Source organism: Myotis brandtii, unplaced genomic scaffold (assembly GCF_000412655.1).
Source record: "Myotis brandtii unplaced genomic scaffold, ASM41265v1 scaffold681, whole genome shotgun sequence".
Classification (NCBI taxonomy): Eukaryota; Metazoa; Chordata; class Mammalia; order Chiroptera; family Vespertilionidae; genus Myotis; species Myotis brandtii.
The window spans coordinates 544,378-561,795 of NW_005370660.1; the positions used below are offsets into that span (position 1 = coordinate 544,378).

The 17,418-nt window shown below is 38.3% G+C and overlaps 1 protein-coding gene across 13 annotated transcripts in view; it reads left to right on the forward strand.

Annotated features, from left to right (window-relative positions):
• The window catches only part of RUFY3 (RUN and FYVE domain containing 3), a 61,431-nt gene that overhangs the window by 9,393 nt on the left and 34,620 nt on the right, over positions 1 to 17,418 (forward strand). For 9 of the 13 annotated variants that reach the window (XM_014529487.1, XM_014529490.1, XM_014529488.1 and 6 more), the window contains exon 2: positions 10,080 to 10,133. The exons of 3 other annotated variants lie outside the window; for them this stretch is intronic. In XM_014529487.1, the coding sequence (XP_014384973.1) occupies positions 10,080 to 10,133 (54 nt within the window). Of the gene's footprint in view, positions 1 to 1,101; positions 1,177 to 10,079; positions 10,134 to 17,418 lie in introns of those variants that run through there. One more of the 13 variants, XM_014529492.1, reaches the window with a different exon arrangement.

Consider the following 17,418-nt stretch of genomic DNA (forward strand, 5'->3'; position numbering starts at 1 on the left):
ATACACACACATATATATATACACACACACACACATACATACATACATACATACATACATACAGTGGTAAAGCCTTTTTGGAAATAACTTCATCAATGTGAATCAAGAACCTTAAAAAATTAATTCCCAGTGATTATACCAGACATTGATCCTAAGGAAGTAATCAGAGAGATAGGGGGAAAGTTTATGTATGTATATTTATCATAGCATTATGATGTATTGTAGCAAAATCTTAAAAGCAACTTAAATAGCCTAACAGGGAAATTGTTTAATAAGTTGTAGAACATCTATACAGTAATCACTAAATATGGTATTGAGGAAGAATATTTAATGGCACAGGATGTTGGTTAGAATATAATAAGTTTTAAAAGCTGTCTCCCAAGCCACATGTACACTGGGATCATAATTTGTCGTAAATGTAGTACATACACACAAGTGAAGGGAAATGTACCAAAAATGTAAAAAGTGATTATTTCTGGACAGGAACTACAGGTGATTTTTATTATGTGTTTATACTTTCGTATGTCTTACAAATACTCTACAAGAGCATATATTAATATAATCAGGAAAATGCAATTTTTAAAAGAAAAAAGCTTATGGAAACTAGGTGTGCAATCATCCCTCCATCTGACTCACTAAGCACCTTCTGTGACAGAGTTTCACGCACCCGTGAACAGGAGCAGTCGCTTTGGATTTGATTTCCAACATAATTTTTATATGCTCTTACAGGACAGTGGGTTTTTCTAGGCCCTGGGCCCGTGTTTACTTACTGCCGTGCTTTGTTTTTGAAACTGTCCGAACGCTACATGCAGTGTCTATACTTAGATGCAGCTGGCGCAGCCTTTTATTTATTCCTTTCCTGAGAGTTCAGAGTCATTAGGAATTTTTTATTTTATTCTTTGCTTTAAATAATGACACATCTCCTTTTGTCCTCTGCCCTTGGGGAAATAACTGGAACATTTGTTGCCACCGGCCCAGTTAGCCTCAGATTTACATTGTCAGGTTCTCCGAGTTAAGATTACCAGTACACAAGGCAGTCTTTGTGAATTTCCCAAAGCAAGAAGATTGTAGCTTTTAATCCCATCTCAGATGCCTACGGGGCAAAGTTCTTTGGACAAGGTTCATCCCTTCTTTTCACTGTGCTCTGGGAATAGCCTAGCGAGACACCCTTTCAAGGTAAGTTTTTACCCACCTGCCTCCAAGATTTTATAAAATCCTAAAATTGGGGGTGGCATTTGATCTGTAGTTAATCTTTAAACCACAGGAGAGCTGCATGATGCCTCTGAACTGACCTCTGATAACGTGCTGTCCCTAATAGCAACTTTCTCCTTCCCATTTCAGGTCTGCTTTCTGTTTCTCTCCAACTCTATATACTTCTGCATTGGCGTCGCTTTAGTGCACTGTCATTCATCACAGTGACTTACTGTCTATTGGCGAGCCTTTTCTGGGCCTTCTTAGAATGGAGCTTTTACTTTAATCTTTAATTTGTGGCTTTTTTCATGGAGTTCACTTTAACTCTTCTTGGGTTATCAGCTTGCAACACTAGAAGGTCATTTGTCCTAAGCTAACTACGGACATATTTATCATTTTCCAGAGGTAAACGCTATACCAGTTTAGATAACTTCTACTCAGTGATGGAACTCAGATTGGGATGGAAGTTGTCTGATTCCCAGGCGCAGGTGCCTGAGAGACCTAGCAGGAGAGAGTAAATGATGTCATTTGAGAGCACCCACAGTATTCTCTGCTCTTCAGTTGTGGTTCTGAATAGTTTTGGGTTTTTTGGTAGTGGCTCTTGTTTTAGGGGGAGTTGGAGAGTGTAATGGGCACAGTTTTCCGTTGTGGTTCCTCCAACCCCTACCTATCCACTGTGACTGCTAGGAAGTTGCATTTGAGTGCAGGGGAGTAAATACTAAAATCTGTCCTCTTGGAATTTTTGGTGTTTGAACTTTTCCAGGGAACACATAGAGGATTTGATGAGCTAGAAGCAACAGTAAGGAGAAACAGTGAAGCAAACTTATTACCAAATGGTCCCTTGTAATCATTTATTTTTCATCATAATTAAATATTCCCAAAATAAAATGTATATGTCAGTGTGTTGACAATAATTGGGTTCTTTTAGAAAATATGTTTAGTATTGTTATGTGTGTATTTTAATTGAAAACAACTTTATTTTTCTAGCTATAGGAAAAATTGTGTTCCAGAATACAGAAAGTATAAAATAGTATAACTCATCTAAATTCTATCACCTATCTATAACCACAGTAAGATTTAATAACCAGATTCTAACTTTTTAATATATACACACGGAGTTTCCTCACAAGCTCATATAATTTTATGCATGTTAAGTCATACCATACCTGTATTGTGTGACCTGCCTTTTTTCCTCTGCAGTATCTTTCCACATCAGTAAAAGGAAATCTGTGTCACCTTGCTTAATTTCAGTTATTTGGATGTGACATGATGTCTTTGGCTCCTTATTACAGACATTTAGGTGGTTTCTAAATTTGGGTACCATCGGTAGTTTGGGTTCATCCTTATGTTTATAGTTTGAACACTTTACCAGTTTTTATTTTTAGAAGTAGAATTTCTGGGTCAAATAATAATGTATTTTAATTTTTTAAACAATTTTCAAGCTGCCATAAACATTTTTTAAAAATTTAATAGCATGGTATGAACTTTCACATAGGTGGCTACTTTGCAACTCATTTTTGTCTTTTGCTGCTGTAGTTGGTTGTGGTTTCTCACACTGTATGAAAATCCGAACTTTCCAAAGGAAACAGTTGTGGTTTCTAGGACAGTTGATTCAGCAACTGTAAACTGCATGATACTGTTACATCTGGGGTGTGTGGTTTTTTTCCTTTAAGCTAGTGACAATGTCAAAAGCAGAAGAGAATGAATTTTACTGTTAATATACAATGAGAAATTTCACACTTTTCTAAGATTGCTATAATTTGCTTCCTGGGATGAAAAGACTGCTGAGATTTCGTTTTCCTTTCTCCTAGAGCAGTGGTCGGCAAACTGCGGCTCGCGAGCCACATGCAGCTCTTTGGCCCCTTGAGTGTGGCCACGAAGTTTCAATCGCACTGTACGTGCACCCGCACGTGGTATTTTGTGGAAGAGCCACACTCAAGGGGCCGCAGTTTGCCGACCACTGTCCTAGAGCATTAAAACCTAGGGTGTGTATTTGAAACACTTCGTTTCATCTGAGAATCCCGTAAGGCCTAGTCCTCTGGGCAGCAGCTTCCCCGTCGAGGTGTATCGGAGATGTTACCTCTGCCGCTGCAGCCATGCAGGCAAGAGGGCAAGGGTCTGCCGTCGGGAGGAGGCCCCTCTCCTTTCCCCTTACTCCCCATCAGGCCCTGTCCTCCCGGGCCTCCCAGTGTCACCGCCTTGCTCGCCTGACTTAGGAATCTATTTTATCTTCTCTCCTCTCTGTAATATTACTCCTGTCTGACCTTGTGTAATAGTTACTTAGTTCTCCTAAGAACAGTGTCTATGGACATTTCATCTTGGTAACTTCTGTACAAACTAACTACTAACTGCCCTACTAAAGTCCTTTGCTCACCATACGTATTCAGTAAATATGAAATGGCTCAAGTGTTGATAACTGCATTGAAAAGATCTACAGTTCTCTTGTGTCTTTCTCCTTTACTTTCACACAGAACACTTCATTTCTGACACTCTAGTCACCAAATGTGTGTGTGTGGCAGGGGAAGCAATTCTGCAGCACCAGCTAGGTGTCCTACAATTTAACTCAATTCTGACTCTACCCAGAGATAGCATCAGATCCCTCTGATTAAGGGTTCAGTCCCATGAAACTGCCGCCCCACTTCAAAGGCCAATCAAAAGTAGTAGGTCCCCAGGGTACTCACAACTTTTGTCCTACTTGGTTACAAGTCAGAGCTTCCCATGACATCTTCCCCCTTGAATTTGATTGTTTGCTAGAACAGCTCACAGGACTGAGGGAAACGTTAACATTTGCCAGTTTATTAAAGGATAGGCTAAAGAATGCAGATGAACAGCCGGGTGAAGAGACACACAGGATGAGGTCTGGGAGGGTCTCAAGTGCCTGCTTCTGCTCCTGTGGAATTGGGATAGGTTTGGAACTCTGCACTGTTGAGATTTTATGGGGGCTTCCTCATGCAGGCATGATCAATTATACATTCATTTCCAGCTTCCCTTTCTAGCGAAGTGGGGAGAGCGGGGGGCAGGGATGAAAATTCTAACCTTCTAAATACAGCCCCATCCCAGGAAACATTTAGGAGCTCACCCAGATTTGAGTCATTCTAGCAAAAGGTGCTCCTTGTGCTCTTATCACATAGGAATTTACAAGAGTTTCAGGAGCCCTTTCGTCAGGGACTGGGGACGAAAACCAAATACATATTTCTTACTATAAATCGTAAGTTCAGAATAACTTGCTGTTACTTTTTCCAGAACCATTTGTATTTCCTTGCTGATATTTTTGTTTTTACTGTGCTATGGGGAGAAGATAGACCTTGGACTATGTTACTGATTTATTAGAACAGGACCTCTAGGCATTTTTAAAAATTAGCTTGACAGTTCCTTTGTTAATCTTTATCATGTTACCAAGAGAATTACATTATTGTTAGTTTAACAGCACCTCAGCTGTTACATTTGTCATTTGGTCTACTTACATTGATTTATTTTTTCCCTGTGTTCAATACTTAGTTTAGTGTGTGTTTTTTTAATCCTATTCCCTCTGTTTTTTAAAAGTTATGGCAAATAAAGGAATCCAGTTTGTAGCCAAATCCGAATATCGGGCACACGTTGGTGTCTTGTAAACGGTAAACTTGACATTGAGTATCTATGATGTGCTAAGTACTTTAAATTTGTTAGCTTTTATTTTCCCAAAGTCCTTGAAAGAGTTTTGTCATCAGTAGTTGGGACTTCCGGAAGACTCCCTCAAGAAACTGTAATAAACTTTTAAAAAGTAGCACTCTAAATAAAAGACACCTAGCTTCAAAGCAAGAATGTAACTTGGTTACATTTGTCTCTAAACTTAACTGTAACTGTCTTCTGTAGTAATATTACTGTGGAAAGAATTTATCAAGAAAGAGCGGTCTCACAATCATGTGTACATGAACAATGGAGAGGCGCCTGGAGCCCATTCAAGTGCTACCTCTCAGGAGGGAAGGTGCTTCAGCCAGTTCCCTCATCCATAGGAAAGAAGTGACGAGGCAGGGCCGGAGGCCTTGTTAGAGCAGTGGCCCCACCAACCAAGGTCTGTCTCGGTGTAAAAGCCAGGGCCCCTTCTACCAGAACACACTGCCGTCATTGCGTCACCATGTACTTACTGTAAGAACAATATTTGGCAATACAACCCAATTAAATATTTCCAGAGCTACATGAATTAGTCTGCTGATTTATTCACTCTTAGATCTGAAACAATGATAGTCAAGAAAATAGTAGAGTGAACCTCAGATAAGCTATGCTTCCTAATTCAGGGTCCTTATACAGATCCAGTATTGTCTCATATCTTTTTTTTTAATTTATCTTTATTGATGTAGGTATTACAGATGTCCCCTTTTTTCCCTTTATGACCCCCTCCACCCCATTTCTACCCCACCCTACTTCTCCCCCACCCCCCAGAACTTCACTGCAATAAAAAATGTCTTTGTTCTTATGCATCTTAAAAATAAGATTATAGTCTGTTAGGTACAGCGCTTTTGACCATTTAATCCAAGTGTGTGGAGAGGAGTGGTGGTGCTAATGTTTCATTACCAGTCTCATGGCACACACACAGTGACTCCTTTTCTTGTGAGTAGGTGTGTTCAGTGAGCACTGAGGCACATTGGGCACAATTCTGATCAGTACAATTCTGAATTATACATTATCTATAGCAAAATTTTAATCCAGTCCTTCTTTCTGTATCAGCTAGCAAACCTTTAGATTACTCCTCTCTGCAATTTGTGAATATGTATTATAATGATACCAATTAAAGTTAATATAGTTTTTTTAGACTAGGCAAAACATGTTCAAGGCAATAAAGTATCATCCCTAGAAAAATGAAATGTTCTGGGAAAGAGACGAATTGTTGATGCTACCCATCCACCTTTTTGATTCATGATACTGTTGTAGTTATTGTTTTAATAATTTGAAGATACTCTAGAAGACAATTTTTTTTTATTTTTTATAAATCCTTCAGCATGGTGTCCATTCTTTATTACAATAAAATCCTAAGCATGACAAGGTAAAGTGGAGAACAACATCAAAAGGAGAAAACACACCTTTTACTAGTACCTTTTAGGGGAAGAGGGCTCTTTTAAATTGATTCCATTGCTCTGACACTTATAACTTTACGTTTTGTTTTCAAAACGAAAACATCCAGTTGAGCAGAAAAGTACTGTAGATGGGACATGCCAAGGGGAAAGTGGGGGAGACCCCTTGTACATATCACCCAGTCCTGCGCAGAAATTCACTTTCCTGATCTCTGCACAGATCTTGGAGGATTTTTGTATTTTACTTTAATAACGTAGACTTTTATTTTCTTTACTAGTGGCCTGGTGCACAGATTCGTGCACATTGAAAGGAAATCAGGAGTTTGTGCCCATGTGCCCGGGGAGTTTCCACATCCCCATGAGCCACCAGGAATTCACATGGGGAATCTGTCCTCTTCCCCACAGCTTCCTGAAAATATATTTCCAAATATCCCTTCTGCGGCCACGGTCCCACCTTGCCAAGCTGGAGGTCCCTAGTGGACGCCTTGGGCCGTGCTGGACACTTTCCACTGCTCAGAGCCAGATTAGAGACACTCCAAGGTGAACAATACAAAATTGGGGATCTTGGGGGACGGGGGTGCTCTGTTGCCCATGCTCCCACCCTTCAGATCCATCTCTCTTTGACTTTTACCCCAGTTGTCAGTCGCCACCTTTGTGGACACTGTTAGATTGCTGCCTTCCTCTGTAGCTCCGGGGCAATCATTAAAGGATGAGATTTGGTCTCAATGCCTAAGGCAGAGTTCCAGGAGCTGGTGGTGATATCAGGCTCATCCTGGTTACTCTGAGTGTCCACGCTTCAACCGTTCTCTGGAGATTGTAACTGCAGGCTTATGGGGTACAAGGGATGTAACAGTGCGCTAAGTGGCAGGCGGCTGGGGAGGAGCCCGGCCAGGGCCAGGTGCCACACTGCTCCCACTCATCCCGGCCCCACTATGCCTGCCACTGCTTCCACTGCTTGGTAGCCTGCTGCGGAGGCGAGAGAGGCTCGCGAAGCCACAGCTGCACTTGCCAGGCGTGAGCCTGGCTTCTGGCTGAGTGGCGCTTCTGCTGTGGGAGTGCACTAACCACCAGGGGGTAGCTCCTGCCTTGAGCATCTGTCCCCTGGTGGTCACGTGTGCATCATAGCAACTGGTCAACCAGTCATTCCAGTCGTTCCAGTTGTTCGGTTGTAAGAGTCGCTTAGGCTTTTATATAGATAGATGTGACAAATATAGTTTCTAGTTCAAGAAAATAAAGAATAAGATAGGAATATTTACCTTACTGACTTTCACAAGGTCACCTAACAAGTCTGTAAAGTAAACTGATGTGATAGTTGATAGAGTACATTCTTGTGAATTTATAACCCTACATATAAACTTAAATCTGTAGCATATTGTCCAAGGAATATACCTGAAAATTACAAATACAAATATATCTATATATAATGTATTTTAATACTAACTTACTATAAATAATAGTAGCTAACATATTGTGCTTTCTCTGTATGAGACACTTTCTAAGTGCTTTACACATACAGATCCACATTGCAGAATCCAAAAAAGTTCTGAAAACCAAAAGTGGTTTTCATAAATTTGCCATAACTCATTTAGTACTAAAACATGACCTGAATTTACTTGAAGCTATTTAGAATTTTTTATTTTTATTTATTTATTAGTCCCACCCAAGGATATGTTTGTATTGATTATTGATTTTTAGAGAAAGAGGAAGGCAGGGAGAGGGGGAGGGGGGAGAGAGAGAGAGAGAGAGAGAGAGAGAGAGAGAGAGAGAGAGAAACAGCAATGTGAGAAACTGATCAGTTGCTTCTGGTATGTGCCCGACCGGGGATTGAACTTGCAACCTAGGTATGTGCCATGACCCAGAATCAAGCTCACACTTTTTTGGTGTATGTGGCAGTGCTCCAACCAACTGAGCCACCCAGCCAGGGTGAGGCTATTTATAGTTTTTATTGACTCTATTTAATTTGAATATTCATTTATTACCTGCAGAAATATTAATGTGCTTGATTGTGAAGTGCTGCCCCAGACCTACTAGTTCTACATGTTTGTGGGTCTCAGGTATATCATTTTACCTTTTTAAATAGATTTCAAAATAGATTTAGGCAGAAAATATTCAGATAAAGGATTTGGACCCTATGTTTACTCTTTTACTCCTCACACCAGTGCTGTAAGATAGGTATGTTCTTTTCTCTGTTATATAAGTGAGGAAACTGGCTGAGAAAAAAGAGATGAAGTACCTGGGCCACGGTCATACAACCAGTAATGGGTGGAGCTGGGATGTGAGCCCAGGCGGCTGGCTCTTATGTCTGTTTTCTGAACCGTCATGCTCTCCTACCTCTGTTTATAAAATGACTTAACTTGGGATGTTGATGAAAGTTTAGGAATCTAACCCTGGTCCTCTGTGCTGTACTCCTATGCTTGGTTTTCTAAGGCATTAATTTCTAGACTTTTGAATTGGAAGGCTTATGGGGTACAAGGGATGTAACAGTGCGCTAAGTGGCAGGCGGCTGGGGAGGAGCCTGGCCAGGAGCCTCGTGTCTAGTAGGGTATAGACACTTGCATTCCTTTTATATTATTGCCCTCAGTGTCTGACCTAACCAGTAGTCTATATATATCCAGTTTACGAAAAGTTCTACTCTAATCGTATCTCACATCACTTGATCCTCATCTGTTTCCCTGTTTTCTGAATTTAAATTTAAACTTAAACTTTTTATATATTGGTATCTTTTTTTGTACATCTTTGCAGAGTAATTGATTATATATTTGACACTGTACCCTTACAGCCCCCTTATTTAATAAACTAGTGAGAGAGTAGGACAAATGATATTCTTTTCCTAGGTGATGATTCCAAATTACTGCTTCAAACCATATGCTGGCTTCTTACATTTTCAAGAAGGAAGGCTTATCATAGACAGTGTAGTCTTTGCCCATTTTCTCATTTTTATTATGCTTCATCCTCTAAGAATTTCTCTTTACTTTCTGTGTATTTACACATGAAATTCACATGATTTAGTGAGTTTAAATATGAATATTGCAGTTGTGTGTAATAATAGTTTCAGAGTTATTGAAGGATGAAGCTAAATCTATTTTTAAATTTTTCTATAGGTTCTCAAATTTTATTTCAGCATAGATAGTGATCTTATATTATATTTGTAATCTTTATATTCTTTCCTGTCCTTTTGCCTCACAGGGAATATTCCATGTACAAGAACAATGAATTTATATAAGGGTAGAGGGTACTATACTTTTAAGCAAATAAACATCTGCCTTTATTGAATTATAAGTGAGTTATCTAGTCTCAGTCTTAAAGCAGTATCCTTTTGTTTTGAGAAACGAGAACTGTGGGGGTGAAGGGCGTTGGGGAAGGCATTTAGATTTTTGTTGTTGTTTTTTTAAGAAGAGTCACTAGTTTGCATCATCGTATTTGTCCTGCATGTAAAAAAATATTCCATATGTGTTTCAGCTTCATTGAAGTGATCAAAATAAATGTTGAATGAGGTCAACATTGTATATAATTAGAATGCAAAAAGCTTCATCTTGATTTTCTGTGGGCAAAGAAAAATCTGCATTACTTTTTTATGGGATATGAATCTGTTTCCTTTTAGGAATTTTGAAATTATTAATCTTAGCTTTGAAACATATTTAATAGAATTGATACCTGTGCTTAGTCCTCCAGGGGTGTATTCCCAGCCCTTTTCACTGTTAATCGCTGGTTTAAGTGGAAAGAGTTCTAGAAATCTGCCTTTCAGTTATCCTTTTTGAAACCTTGTTTTTGATATACTTTTCTTTCTTGGCTTGCATGACACTTTATCTTTCTTTTCCTTTCTTTTTGCCGTTTGCAAAGACTCTTGGGAGGATTTGACAGATTTGGTGGAGCAAATGCGTGATGATACAGAAGGTGCGTGCCACACCAACATCTTTCAGCTTTTTTTTTCTTTCTTTTTAAAAAAATTTCTAACTACGGTTTGATTGTTTTTCATAAGAGGGGATATCATCTTTAGGTTTTATTTCCCATGGCAGTAACTGGAGCAGTAAGCATGTTTGCCAGATTTTTCATATCGATACTTCATACGGGATTAGAGTTTTCAGAGTCTTGCATTCAAAATCTTTTTCCTTGTGGTTTCAACTAAAGTGGCATTAATCTATGTTTATACTGTTCCCTTCAAATATTTGTTGAATGACATGTTCAAAAGGGACTTTATTTCAAGATTACATCAAGTTTTTCTATGGCTTTTTTTTTTCATTTATGTGTTGGGAAAATGTGAAACATTTTATCATTCATGAAAATACATATATACATATTTATATGATGTATATATTTCTTTGAATCCCATAGTAGTCAAAACAAACATATCCCAGTAATCTCAAGTATTTGGCCTGGACGGTTGCTTTGATTTGTAGATTTCCGTGACATTGAGTACTTTCAGCTTGGTCATCATTCCTTGCTGGTGGAATTACATTGAAAAGTTGCACATATGTTGCAATGCATGAAGGTTCCCCAAACCAATCAATCTTCTGTAATTGTCACCTAATTTTAGGAAGCTCAGGGTGATTTACACATTTTACAATAGAAATGGAAAAATTGAAGTTTGGCTCCACTTCACTACATCATTTTACATTCTCCCTTTGCCTGGGCATTAAAGGTCGCCAGCTTCAGTGCACGCGCCCTCTGATCTGCCCAGACTGGCCTTTTCACTGACTGTGTGAGCTGCCCTCAGCCTCCTCTCCTGACTTGCTCCTGTGACGTCCTGCCCAGAGCATTCACTCCCCTTCTCCCTTCCCCCAGCCATCTGCACCACCCTTCAGTCCAGGTGAGAGCTCCAGGAGGGTCCCTGGCCGCTTTGGCCCACATTCATTTCTCCATTCACTCAGGTCCTACAGAACTTGGAGCTTAAGGCTCTTTCCTTATATTCTTGTATTTATTATCCTAAAGGATAAAATCCCTGAGAGCAGAGATTGTCTTAAACTTCTTGGTGTTCAAATCAGACCTGGGGTGGTACACCAGACAAAACTAAGACAGTTTTCATTCTCCAGTGCTGCCCAATAGTTTCTTCAGCACTTTACTTTGAATGAGTAAATTATCCTGAGTTTTATCTCATTTCCTATAGTGAAACTTATCTTTTTATTATATTCTTGATTCTGCTTTTAGTATAATTAGTTATATATAGTTCAGTGAAAAAAAACAAATCAGTATTACTTGTTGACAATTCACAGATAAGAACAAAAAGACGAGAGTATAGATTGATTCAGTGAGTAATTTTTACTATTATGTTAGCTGCTATTATTATTTTCCAGGCACCACATGGGTTTAAGGTTTTGATTTCTTTAGTAGACTAGGTACTAAAGAAAAATGCTACATAAAAGCCAACAAGTCTATGCCTTCTTAAGGAATCCTTCCCCGTGACTCAACCCTGGTAAAATTCTATTTTTCTTAATACAAAGTACTACACTACTGCAAATATCAAGCCTACTGTGAGAGTCAGCCTCCTTTTCCATTTTGTGTTTGCTGGAATTTTTGTAAATGATTATCATAGGTAAAATTTAGAAGGGAATTAAGATTAACTGTAACATTAGAGCCCATAAAAAATCCAGAAGATGTGAATTGTGTCAATACTCTGATGATCTTAGTAGATTATCAGTCAAGTGGAATATGGTAATGTTGGCCAAGAACTGTTTATAGAAAAACCTTTCTGGAATGTAGTTTTTAAAAAAATGTTTTTTCAGAGTGGGTGGAGGGAAATGGCTTTACTTGTTAACTTTTGAGTCATGTCATCCTTGTCTTCTTTTATATAATTTTACATTTTTGTCTCATGTCAGTTATGTGAAATGCCAGAAATTTTACTGTCTTATATAACTTTGAGCTTTTTAAATGAGTACTTATAGCAAAAATAAGTATGTTATAACACGCATAGCAGCTCAGGGTCTGGGGAGGATCCTGGTTTCAAACCCTGGGAAAGTATGTGGACCCAGATCTTTTCCAGAGACCTTCACTGCTGAGCTGTTTCACTTGTTTCTTACCTGTTCTATGGATGTGCCATAACGGTTGGCTTTTTAATAGATAAAATGTTAACACTGACTTCCAGACTCCTGAAAAAATGCTTTTAAAAATAACAAACTCTAGGAAGTTGCAGATTTGAACTTTGTTTTTCAATTTTGGCAAGATCAAAGGTTTTTCTGGGGAACTGATTTCTCACAGTGATGGTTGGTTTTACATTCAGTGTGTCTGTAGCTCATGTCTAGTAGAACATGAAGTGTCTTCTCAAGGTGATCAGTTATCTCGCATCTCATCTCATTATTTGTAAATTCGTGTCTACAAGTTTTGAAACTCACTAGAAAATTATGATTAAATGAACGAAAAATCGCATAATTTACATTTTTAGTTTTGCTATAAATATTGAATTCCTTTTTATACTTATTACAAGCCTTGTAAACAGATTCTGTGAATTTTCAGTTTCCCAGATTACTCTCCATCTCTCTGAGCATTGAAATGTTTGGGACATTACTTGAATTAGGGAAATAATACAGCCATGTGAAATGTCATCTGGTCAAGATTATATTCTGGTTCCTTGGACTACTTCCTTTTGGGTTAAGATTTGATGTCCATCGTCTTGAAAAATGGAAGGAGCATATCTAAGAGATTTTCTCAGCATCTAGCACTGTGTCATATAGTCATTCAATAAAGGCTTATTTTAAATTAACTAAAATTGTCATATTTATGGAGGACCATAATACTTTTAATAGCTAACAATTTTTGTGCTTAGTATGTCCCAAGCATTTCTAAATAGTTAACATATGTGAACTTGTTTAATCTTCAAAAGCCTATTATCATTTTATAGATGAGAAAAGTGAGGCCTACAGAGTAAGAAACTTTCCCTGTGGGATACTACTCAGTTATAAAAAAGAATGCTATTGGCATGCAACAACCTGAATAAATCTCTAAAGAACTATGCTGAGTGAAAAAAAAAAAAGCCAACTTAAAAAATCTACATACTATATGATTCCATTTGTATAACATTCTTGAAATGATAAAACTTTAGAAATGGAGACTAGTGGTTGCCAAGGGTTAGGAGAAGGTGGGGGCTGGAGGGAGGTGGGTTTAGCTATAAAAGGGTGATATGAGAGATCCTTATATTGATGGAACATTCTGTATCTTGACTGAAATTTAATGTCAGAATCCTAGGTATGATAATGTACTCTAGTTTGCAAAGCGTTGCCTTTGGGGGAACTAGACTAAGGGTTTGTGGTATCAATGTATTACTTCTTTTTTAAAAAATATGTTTTTATTTATTTTTTTAAATATATTTTTATTGATTTCAGAGAGGAAGGAAGAGGGAGAGAGAAATCGAAACATCAATGATGAGGTATTATTTCTTATAACTGCTTGTGAGTTTTCAATTATCTCAAAATAAAAAGTGTTAAAAAAAAAGAGGAGAAAAGAAACGTTCACAGAATCACACAGCTTGGGAGGAGTTCAAGTTGTGTTCAGACTCCAGAACTCAATGCTTTTAACCACTGCACCAAAGTTTTTAAAAAATTTTTTGATTAAAGATCCACTATAAAAGTATATTTTCATCAAAACTCAGTACACACATAATTTATTTGTATATATCTAGAGCAAAAGGTCCATGAAACGGTATGTAACCTTACTATGTGGAACATGCTAAATCGATTTTATACTGCACTGAGGGGTGTGACCTTTAGTTCAAGACATTCCAGAATCCTTTCTGCCTCTCTGGTATGTATCCATTTCATCCCTAGCTACTAAGTTATATGTCATTCCTGAAATGACTGGGTTCTGTTCCCAGCCTATAATTGCTGGCATCTTTTAAAGGCTGGGCCACTAACCTGTGTCCACCTATTTCCCTTTAAACCATCTCCTGGTGAGAGCATCTTTTCTAATAATTAATGCTATTATTCTTATGCTAGTGATTATCCAACCCTGAATTTTAATTTGTATTTATAATGATCTGGTGAAAATTATGCTGAGAATGCTTTCACATAAATATCCTTTCCTGTATCCAAAACCAAGCTGATTTTACCCCTTATCTCCAAAACAGTTACTCAGTCTTTTCATTTCTATTTCCAGCCTCACGGGGCAAAAACCTTGGGTTATTAGGAGAGGAAGAAGTTTCTCTTGAGCCTGCAGCTAAAATTGGCTTTAGCTCAAAACAATCAGCATAGCACAGAGGCACATCTTGGGCGACTCATTGTGGACCCTCACATATCAATACTATATTCTTTGTTATTGCTAAATAATATTCCATTGTACGTATCATTTTATGTATCATTTTATGTATCCAATTGTTACCAGCAAGACGATGAGACCTCGGTTCTTATCTTCTTGAAGGAAAAAATTCAGTCAAGAGACAAAGTGCAGCAAAGCAAGCAAGAATTTATTGGCAGCAGCAGAAGCACATTGAGGACAGTAAAACAAGGAAGAGCATAGCATAAGAGAAGCAACTTAAGGGCATAGATGGGGCTGCTTTAGCTTACTGGGAAGCAGAGAAAAGGGGGCCTTGGAGACATGTTCAGGGGGTTAGCACCAGACGAGCTGCCGCTGCCCATTGCTCCTCTGGTTGCAAGTCTCAGGGAGTCCATTAGAGTTTATATGATGGTGCCTGTCGGGGAAACCATGGGGACAGGCATGGCATGCTCCCCAGAGGGAGAGCCTGTGCTGGGACCTCCGTTCTAAGAACTTTTAAGGGTGGAGATTTCAGGGGTAGTCCCTGGGGAAGATCTTAATAGAATATTCATCAGCTTTCCAGGTAGGGCTTTTCAGGGTCGTGGTCTCCACTGATTGGTTGGAGCCAGGGCAGGGGGTCATTAGTCACTGCAGTTGGTCCTCGAATCACCTGCCTGGTTTTGCTGCTTTTCTGGGCCTGGAGCTGAAATGCAACTGAGGCCTAGATTCGTTTAGGGAGGAAAGGTTGAGGGGTCCAAACTCTATGACTAGCGATATGCGAGGGGAGGAAAGGTTATCCTTTGGGCGAAGTCCTTGTTTTCTCAGTGTTGTCCATTGGTGGGCACCTGGGGCTTTCCGCCCTGGTGACCTTCTGTACCTGGCCTACCGTCCTTGCTCTGCTCATGTGTAACTGCCTACCACACATTTATCAGTTGAGGGGCATTTGGGTTGTTTTCACTTTTTGGCTATTACGAATAGAGTTGCTATGAACATTCATGTATGAGTTTTTTATAAATGTACGTTTTCATTTCTCTTGGGTATATACCCAAAAGTGAAACTGTTAGATCATATGATACCTATGGTTTAATCTTTTAAAACAGTCTGGCAGTTTTCCAAAACAGTTGCATCATTTTATATTCCTACCAACAGGGTTCCAATTTCTCCACATTCTCATCAACACTTGTTATTTTCTGTCTTGATTTTTTTTTTATATCCATTGTGAAGTGGTATCTCATTGTGGTTTTGATTTACTTTTCCCTAATGAGCATCTTCACATGTACTTATTAGCTGTTTGTATATCTTCTCTGGAGAAATGTCTGTTCAAATCCTTTGCCATTCTCTCCTGGTTTGCAGAACAGTGTGACTCACTGTCACTCTTAGCTATGACTTTGGGTTCACTTCTGTAATCACTATTAACTAAATGAACCACATGACTATAAGAGTTATGATAATTTTTTCATGTGGAAATTAGCAGTTTTGAAGAGATATAATGAAAACTCACACATTCTTGAACTTGGATTTGAAAACCAAGTAATATAGTTCATTTTGTAGCTACAGTCATTTCTACAAGTTTTTTTAGGTCCACTGCCCTGCTGTGTTCCTCACCCAAGTAATTCCCACCGCTGTTCATCTAATCACCAGATCTAGAAATGTGAAAGTTACTCTCCATTCTTTCTCCTTCCCTCATATCCAAGGGGTCATCCTGTTGTAAAATCCTGACAGTCTACCCCTGGGTCTTCACTCTTCTCCACACAGCACCTACTGCTCTGCCTGCTTCCATTTCTCATTGCTTCTCCCCAGCTATTGCAGTAGACCCTCACTTGCTCCTCAGCTTTCAGTTCTTGTACCCTTCTAATTCATCTCCCCCAGGACTACTAGAATGGCTTCTCTAAACTTCAAATCTGTGGCATCACACCTCACATTAAAATCTTACTGACTTTAAGGTAAAATCAACATTCCTTCGACTAGGTTCTTAGCAGTCTCTCCCTTACCTTTTTCCCTTATCTCATCTCTCAACACTTACATGCATCATAAACCTTTGACATTTTTTGTTCATTTTTCTTAGTATGCCATGTTCTTTCATACTTCTATGCCTTTACCCAAGCTGTTCCTTCCATCCTACTCCCTTCACAACTCTACTCCTTTCCTTGCCTTGCCTGATTAATTTCTTTCTGTCCTTTAAGATTGAACTCAAGTCTCATCTTCTATTAGCAAAATATATGGCACTTAGTGATTTCTATATATTAATTTTGTACTCTGCTACCACTGTGAATTATTATATTTTTGTAGAGATTTTAGTTTATTTTTGTCTAATTTTGTGGGTGTAAAATCAGATTGTGCAAGAAGAGTAATACTTGATCCATTCATAAAGTTTATATGTCTCCAATTTCTTTATCTTTAATTTCATTGATCTTCCACCCTCAGTACAATGTTAATAGCCATGTTAATGGATACTTCTTAATTTCCTTAAAATTCTATAGAGTGAATAAACATAAGTTTTAAAAAATCCTCATCCTCTGAGGATTCATATATATATACCTCTCACTTAAATTTGAATGAAAAAATAGGGGACCAGGTCAGGTAGCTTTTTTCTATGCATATTCCTATAATGTCCTATTCATATTTTTGTTAGTGTTCTTATTGCTATGTTTGCAGTGCTTCTCAAACTTTTCCACAGAAGTACATCAATGATAGAGGAAATTGAATTGGACCTACAGCCTGCCTGAAATGCTACCTTAATATCATGTCTACTGTCTTAGCCTTAAAAATATGTATAAAATTTACATTTGATTCCATACAATGGGTATTATATTTGGTTTAATATAAAAACATTTTAATTTACTTGTCCTGGAATAAAATTGATCTTGTCCAAGGTGATGATGTTTATCCCAAAATTTCAAGTATTTTCTATAAGCTTTCCTGTTTTGTTCTCCAGTTTCTGTATTATCCAACATTAAATATCCTATATAATAAAAAGCTAATATGCAAATAGACCGAATGG